Genomic DNA, 8,944 nt, shown 5'->3' on the forward strand with positions numbered 1-8,944 from the left:
GAGGTTGGCCCAGGATCGGACATTGTTTTGTTCTGCTGTGCATGGGGTCACTATGAGTTGGTTCCGACTCGATGGCACCTGACAACAACAACAACATGTACTGTAAATGTCTTCTAGAGACTAAACTCTATTTTCTAACACCCAAATTGTGTTTTTCAAGAATGATATTTGTCGTTGTTAAGTGCTGTCGAGTCGATTCCAACCTATAGTGACCCTGTATAGGGTTTCCAAGGACCAGCTGGTGAGGTTGAACCACCAACCTTGCAGTTCAAATGGGTTTGTAGTCTAGCGCATTAGCACAGAGCCACACCAGGACTCCCTAAACAACATAAAAGATTGACTATTTCAAAGGACAGTCCAAAAGACAAAGCCAAGCATTATAATGAAATGTACAAAGACCTTGAGTTAGCAAACTAACATTTATCATGCTGAAAGAATTGGAAAAAAAAAAATCAAGCCTCAACTTGAAGTATTGAAGGATTCTGTGGGCAAAATTCCTTATTCATTGTCCAACTTTCACATGCATGTGAAGTTAATGAAAATACCATGACTTGCCCCTTACTTCTCAAACTAACATCTTTGCTCTTGAACACTTTAAAGATGTCTTGTGCAACAGATTTGCCTATTGCAATATGTCATTAGATGTCTTGACTGCTGTTTCCATGAGAGTTAATAGTGGGTGCTAGCAAAATGAAGTTTTTTGACAAGTTCAGTCTTTTCTCTGTTTAGCATGATGTTATTTAATGGTCCAGTGGTGAGGATTTTTGTTTTCTTTACATCGAGGCGCAACCCACACTGCAGGCTGTGGTCTTTGGACTTCAGCAGTAAGTATTTTAAGTCCTCTTTTTTGCTTTCAGCAAACAAGATTGTGTAATCTGCATGTCGCAGGTTGTTAATGTGTCTTCCTCCTATTCAGATGCCATGTTATTCTTGCTATGATTCAACTTCTCAGTACATAGAATAAGTGTGGTAAAAGAATATAACCCTGGCACCATCTTCCCTGGTTTTAAACCTTTTCGTGTCCCCTTGTTCTGTTCAAACAACTGCCTCTTGATCTGTGTACAGGTTCCTTATGTGCACAGTTAAGTTTTCCAGAATACTCGTTACCTGAAATGTTGTCCATAGTCTGTCATGATCCACACAGTCAAAAACCTTTGCATAGTCAATAAAGCACATGTAAACATCTTTCAGGTATTTTCTGCTTTTAGCCAATATCCATCTAACATCAGCAACGATAGCCCTCATTCCATGTCCTAGTCTGAATCTGGCTTGAACCTCTGGCAGTTCTCTGTCAATGTATTGTTGCAGCCATTTAAAAAATTACCTTCATGCTACATGTTGCTGACTATAAACTGATACAATAAGGGACTGGAGGGAGATGAGGCTGAAGCCAAATCCCTTTGGGTCAGACTGAGATAGCTGCCCTGGGACAGATCCTAGAAAGCCTATGCTAGACTCCTTTATGAGGTCTGAGCACCAGAGAAAAGACATGGTCAGATTTTCAAGAAGGTCATCTGTGTATTTATGTATCAGTGTGGAGCTGGACTTTGATGGGGGCAAGCCTGAAAGTAGAGATGCAAGTTCCAAAGGCTACCTCAAAGGTGATGCCCAAGGTAGAGCTAGGCATCAGAAGAGAGAGAAGGGCAAGAATTAACTCTGGGAGAGTCTGATATTCACTATGTTATTGTTGGGGGTCTTCCTCTTTTTTGCTGATCCTCCACTTTATTGAAGATGATGTCCTTCTCCTGATAACATGTCTGAAGTATGAGAGGCGAAGTCTCACTACCCTGGCTTCTAAGGAAAACTCTGGCTATATTTCTTCCAACACGGATTTGTTTGCTCTTCTGGAAGTTCATGGTACTTTTAACATTCTTCTCCAACACCATAACTTAAATGCATCAATTCTTCTTTGGTCTTCCTTATTCATTACCCTACTTTGTCATGCATATGAGGCTATGGAAAATACCATCACTTGGGTCAGGTGCACTTTAGTTCTTTAACACTTTAAAGACGTCTTGTACAGAAGATTTGCCTAATGCAATCATGTAACTGTATTATTTGACTGCTGCTTCCATGAGTGTTGATGGTTGATCTGAGCAAAATGAAGTCTTTGATGACGTCACTCTTTACCCCAATTTATATTGATGTTATTTATTAGTCCAGTTGTGAGGATTTTCATTTTCTTTACAGTGAGGTGCAATCCATACTGAAAACTGTGCTCTTTGATCTTCATCAGTATTTTAAGTCCTCTTTGCTTCCAGCAAGCAAGGTTGTATCCTCTTAGCAACCCATCATAGGTTGCTAATAAGTCTTCCTCCAATCCTGATGCAATATCCTTCTTCATATAACCCAGTGTCTTATATTATTTGCTAAGTATACAGATTTAATAAGGATGGTGAAAGTTTACAACCCTGGTGCATATCTTTGCTGATTATAAACCATTCAATATACCCTCGTTCTGTTTGAATGACTGCGTCTTGGTCTATGTACGTGATCCTCATGAGCATAATTAAGTGTTCTAAAATACACATTTTCCACAATGTTATCCATAGCTTGTTATGATCCACACAATTGAAAACCTTTACATAGTCAATAAAGCACAAGTGATAAGAACTGCCAGTTTGGCTGTTCGAACTCACACACCAACTGCTACTCGGAAACCCTATATAGGGTCACTGTGAGTCAGAACAGACTCGACAGCATTTAACAACAGCAACAACAAAACATCTTTCTAATTTTTTGCTTGAGGATTAGAGAAACTCTATCGGTTTCCATTTGTTTACTTAAAAATCGCCCTTAAATGCAACCTTTCCTACCATACAGCTTATTGGTGACTTCATAATTTTAATATAATTAGCATCTTTGATAATTATGCCTAGTGATGAAAGAATGGATCCCAACTCATGGCAGTCTTATTCATATGTTTCATGGTGAAACTAGTTTTCAGTGACTGAGACTTTTCAGAAGTTGGTTGTCAGACTTTTCTTCCACAGCACTTTTGGGTGTATCCGAATACCAGCCTTTTTGGTTAGTCGCCAAATATTTACCCAAGGGATGGGTGGGTTATAAAGTAAGTGATGGTGGTGGTGGTCATTGTGCGCCACTGAGTTGGTTCCAACTATAGTGGTCATGAATAGAATTTCCAAGGCTGGAAAACCTTATGGGGTAGAACAAAGCCTCATCTTTCTCTCACAAAGAAGCTGGTAAATTTGAGCTGCTGACCTTGTAATTAGCAGCCCAACTCATAATCCACTACACTCCTGAAAAAAAGGGATGAAGAATTATAAAGTAAACATGATATTAACTACCTTTGGTAGTTACAAGTTAGGTGGGGCATGAAGACTTTAATACATGGAACAGAGGACAAGAATTTTAAAATGTACAATGTCCAAGAAAACATTTGAAAAATTATCTGGCTCAACCCCTTGGAGTTCAGTGGTAGAATTCTTGCCATCCATTGAGGAGACTTGAGTTTGCTTCCTGACCAGTGCATCACAAGTGCAGCCATTGCTCATCTGTCAGCGGAAGCTTGTGTGTTGCTAAACAAGTTTCAGTGATGTTCAGCAGCTCTCAGTGGAACTTCCAGACTAAAATGGACACGGAAGAAAGGCCTGGCAAGCTGCCTCTGAAAATCAGCCAGTGAAAACCCCATGGGTCACAACAGTCTGATCCCAATGTACCATGAGATGGGAGTCAACTCGATGACAGTTAACAATGACAAGTTCAAGTGGTTTGTGTACAACTGATAAAGTCACAAGTGGTAACAAAAAAGGGAAAACTGTTCAGGTCAGAGATATCAATCTGAGTTGAAAGTCATGAGTGGCCCTGTGAGAAAGGAAGGACATAGGCTCCCATCCCTTGGTGAATGGATGCTCCTTTAGTTGCAGTTGTCTAGGTGCCAGGCACTGCACTAGGTACTGGGATGCATCAGGGACCAGAATTTAAGTCCCTGGTCACCTTTGTAAAAACACACTGGTTGCAAATTAAAATAAGAGACACCATCATTTTTTTTTCATCATCAGTGTGTTTACTCAATATTGGTGATACAGGGTGAATGCTTTAATAATTTCTATTTAAAAAATTTTAAAAAGCATGTACAGTTTATGTAAATATAGAATTATATGCACTTTTAAATGTGTATGTGTGTATGTTATGCATATCAAGAAACTCACAACACCAGTTTGTAATTGTTGTTGTTGTTAAGTGCTGCTGAGTTAGTGCCAACTCATTGCGACCCTGTATAGGGTTTCCAAGAAGTGGCTGGTGAGTTTGAACTACTAACCTTGTGGCTCAAACCGACAGTGCCTTATTCCTATAGCGTCACACTAAGACTCAATTTGTAATTAGAATCAACCAGAATCAACCTCAGTGCCCATCAGCTGGGAATGGTTCAATGAAATCTGATGTGTTCACACTATAAAAATGCTGAAGAATGAAGCAGAACTATAAACTATGAAAGAGCAGTAGCAAGCTATCGTCAGCAACACTCATCCCTCACCCTGCTTTGCTTTCTGTCACCATCTGAATGTTAAGACTGTGAGAACCAGATGGAGGTGTGACTGAGGGAAGGGTCCAGAGGACCTGAAATGGAACTTTGGTGTCTCGCATGTGCATTCTGCTCAGTAGGACAGGTTTGAGGCCAAGCAGTCATCGAGGCAGAGGGACCTGTATATTTTCTTCCTTCAACTTTCTTTGGTTTATACTGGAGTAACACATATGTGAATCTGAGAAAAAATCTTGCAGACATCTGAGTGAAAAGCAATTTATCAAAGTTATGTATGTACAATGGAGCATTTACAAAAGTATTAAGAACATAACACTACATACTGTTTAGGAATAATATATGCAGAAGTATAACAAATAACATGAGAAGGCTGCCCATCCACCATTCAGGGTAGTGACTCCTCTCTAGGGTTGTTGTTGTTATGTGCTGTGGAGTCGGTTCCGACTCATAGCGACCCTGTACAGGGTTTCCAAGGCTGGAAATCTTTACGGGAGCAGAAAGCCTCATCTTTCAACCGCAGAACAGCTGATAGTTTCGAACTGTTGACCTTAAGGTTCGTAGCCTGATTCGTAACCACTGTGCTACCAGAGCTCCTTCCTTCTGGGGTTAGAAGGCGGAAAAAGAATAACAGTGTGGTTTTTTTCTGTAACTATTTTTAAAAAAGAAATATATGATGTAAATAAAGTAAACTATGTTAAAAACTGTTAAATTTGTGGGATGAATACTGTATATTTTAATATTGAAATATGCATAGTACATGTATGTTTCCTGCACATATATGTACTATGTATATTTTCAATATTTCTTAACTAAATGATCAAATTCTTTAGTAAGGATATTTTTTTACACTTCAAAACATTAAAGTTGTGCTGTATTCTCCTCTCGAAATAGCTAACAAAGAAAACCAAGTTACTTACGGAATTTAAAATTTGCTTTCTGTTTTTCAGGTTTATTTTCTGCAGACCATTCTTTTCTTAAGTGTGGTTTTTGCATTTGCTCTGAACCCTGGGTAGCTTGCAGATGCACATTTTTTTCAAGGGACCAAACTGATTCAGACTTCTGAAATTTCTTCTCCTGGTTGTTCTCATAAGTATGGTGAAAATGAATGAGTAACAGAGCTGTCCATATCCCAAATATAATGGACCCATAGAATAAATACTGAACTATAATGCTTCTCATTGTAAACTTAGCATTTTTGAAGGCCCATGTTTAAATTGCCTAAATCAGAAGGATATAAGAGACACTATATTAGATATTTCAGTGTTATAACAATAAAATCATTTTAATATTAGTCCTTATTCCATACTTGGATAACATAAATTGTATTAATTTCCCACTGATTAGCAAAAATCTTAAAACTAATATTCATAATATTACTCAATATGAAAATGTGAAATGCGCTTATAAACTATTTAAAGTCACTGGCCCACAGTCTGAGCAGACAGTTAAGAGAAATAATGTGATAAAAGGTTGACCCTTTACTTTGGCCCAATCCATCTTGTAGTGCCAGCATAGGTCATTATTTTAAAACTCTGATTTGGCACTAATTGGATGGCTAAAATGTAAAAGCATACAATATTGCATATTGGAGAGAAAGTGGGTCCTGAGAACTCTTTTCTACCGATGATAGAATTGAAAATAGATAGAACCATTTTGACAGTGTTTAGTTAACTTGAAGATATCATACCATATGCAGAAGCAATTCCATCATTAGCAATATGGCCTTAAAGTAAAGGGACTCACTCACTTACTAGGTTATGCCATATGTTTAAAGAGACATGTATGAGAACATGTATTGACTCAGAGAATGACATGCTATAATCAGTTAGGAGACCAGAGATCCCACCATCACAAGATTGTGTCTCAAGGACACCCTCTATTACCAAGGTCAACAGACATGGGCTGGTGAGAGGGGTATCAGCAACACTAACTTCAGAGGTGACTTTCTTCTTCAAGTTAGGGCTGAATTATTCCCCCTGAAGTTTAAGAGGTTCTGACCCTACTACTACCATTTTACAAACTTAGTGACCCTAACACTTTTGTGGTATCTAACCACCAAAACAGGGCCTTGTCCCTACCCAAGGTAAACTGAACACACCTGGATAAAATGGCTTGTGCAGAAGGGAATGTACTCTGTCATCCAGATCTCTCATCTCCCAACTGCTGGGAGTATTGGCTTCTGACAGTTCACAGCTGAGCTCCTTCTCAAGCACTACCCTTGGTGAAAGCTAGATGCTTCATCTAGGAAATGCTCCTTCTATCAGAAAACTTGAATTCAAAGGCTGAGCAATGGGCCCAATCTTTTGTCTCAATTTATTTCAACCTTAAAGAGCCATCTCAGCCGCAGAGCTGCCATGGCAAAGCCCTTCTTACAACTGCATCATGGCCCCATCTCCTCTGCACAACCCTGTTTTCCTCCCTTTCTTGTAGATGTTGTTCCCATATACACTCTCCCATATACTTCTAAAGGCAAACTTCAGCCTCAGAAACTGTTTCCTGGGGAATTCCACCAACACTTGGTACTGGGGGCCTTTCTAGGGAGCAGGTTCTAACATGGGCTTTGAGAACTGGTGGGAAGTGGAGTGCCAATAGCTCTGGTGAACTGCAGCAGGTATTTGCTCAAATCTCACTGATGGGAACTAGTGGAAAGGAATGCTCTGGATAGCACAATAAAGGGATATGTTGTTGTTAGGTGCCATCGAGTTGGTACTGACTTATAGCGACCCTGTGCAAAATAGAACGAAACAAAAGTGATCCTGATCCAACCTCACAGTCGTCGTTACATTTGAATCCATTGCTGCTGCCACTGTGCCACTCTACCTAGTTGGGGGTCTTCCTCTTTTTCTCTGACCCTCCACTTTAACAAATATGATATCCTACTTCAGGGACTGGTCCCCCTGACAGTATGTCTGAAGTATGAGATACAAAGTCTGGCCATTCTGGCTTCTAAGGAGCATTCTGGCTGTACTACTTCCAATACAGATTGGTTTGTTTTTCTGGCAGCTCATGGTACTTTCAAAATACTCCTCCAACTATGGTCTTCCTTATTCACTGTCCAACTTTCACATGCATATAAGGTTATTGAAAATACCATGACTTGGGTCAGGTGCACCTTAGTCCTCAAACTGAAATCTTTGCTCTTGAACACTTTAAAGAGGACTTGTGCAGCAAAGTTTCCCAATGTAATATGCCCAATGCAATTTCTTGACCGCTGCTTCCATGGTGTGTTGATGGTTGATCCAAGCAAAATGAAGTCTTTGACAATTTTAATCTTCTCTCCATTTATATGGTTATTGCTTATTGGTCCAGTGGTGAGGAATTTTGTCTTCTTTACATTGAGGTACAACCCATACTGCAGGCTGTGGTCTTTGATCTTCAACAGTTAAGTATTTTAAGTCCTCTTCATTTTCAGCAAGCAAGGTTATATCACCTGTATATCACAGGTTGTTAATGAGTCTTTTTCCAATCCTGATGCCATGTTTTTCTTCATATAATCCATCTTGTTGGATTATGTGCTTAGCATAAAGATTGAATAAACATGGTGAAAGAATACAACCCTGGCACACACCATTCCTAATTTTAAACCATTCAGTGTCTCCTTGTTATGTTCAAACAACTGACTCTTGGTCTATGTACAGGTCCCTCATGAGCACAATTAAGTGTTTTATAATATTCATTCTCTGCAATGTTGTCCATAGCTTGTCATGATCCACACAATCATAAGCCTTTACATACTCAATAAAGCACAAACATCTTTCTGATATTCTCTGCTTTCAGTCAAGATCTATCTGACATCAGCAATTATACCTCATTCCATGTCCTCATCTGAATCTGGCTTGAACCTCTGGCAGGTCTCTGTCAATGTATGTTTGCAGCTGTTTTTTAAATTATCTTTAGCAAAATTATACTTGTATGAGATATTAATGAAATTGTCCAATGATTTACGCATTCCTTTGGGTTACCTCTCTTCTTTGAAATGGGCACAAATATGGATCTCCTCCAGTGGACAGGTAGTTATCTTCCAGATTTCTTGGCACAGATGAGTGAGTGCCTCTGGTGCTGCATCAGTTTGTTGAAGGATTTCAATTTGTGGTCCATCAATTCCTGGAGCCTTGTTCTTTGCCAATGCTTTCAGTGCACCTTGGACTTCTTCCTTCAGTATAATTGACTCTTGATCATATGTTACCTCTTGAAATGATTGAACACTTACCCTTTCTTTTTGGTACAGTGACTTTTTGTATTCCTTCCACTGTTTTTTTTTTTTTTTTTTTAGTTTACTCAGGAAATGAAGTGTTAATCAAAACTTCTGGGGTAGAAAACAACTCAGGAGCATCCTCCCACCTCCAATTGTTTCTTTCTTTCTTTTTTTTTTTTTAATTTAAGGTTTTTATTGTGGATTGAGTGAAAGTTTACAGGGCACATCATCAGTTTCACATTCAA

General features: G+C 39.1%; 1 protein-coding gene across 1 annotated transcript in view; it reads right to left on the minus strand.

The window, feature by feature from the left end:
• The window catches only part of GALNTL5 (UDP-N-acetyl-alpha-D-galactosamine:polypeptide N-acetylgalactosaminyltransferase-like 5), a 68,929-nt gene extending 63,246 nt beyond the window's left edge, over window positions 1-5,683 (minus strand). The window contains exon 1 of the mRNA XM_006873701.1: window positions 5,438-5,683. Coding sequence (XP_006873763.1) covers window positions 5,438-5,683 — 246 coding nt within the window. The remainder of the gene's footprint in view (window positions 1-5,437) is intronic.
• Window positions 5,684-8,944: the final 3,261 nt, after the last annotated feature.

Source organism: Chrysochloris asiatica, unplaced genomic scaffold (assembly GCF_000296735.1).
Source record: "Chrysochloris asiatica unplaced genomic scaffold, ChrAsi1.0 scaffold00249, whole genome shotgun sequence".
Lineage (NCBI taxonomy): Eukaryota > Metazoa > Chordata > Mammalia > Afrosoricida > Chrysochloridae > Chrysochloris > Chrysochloris asiatica.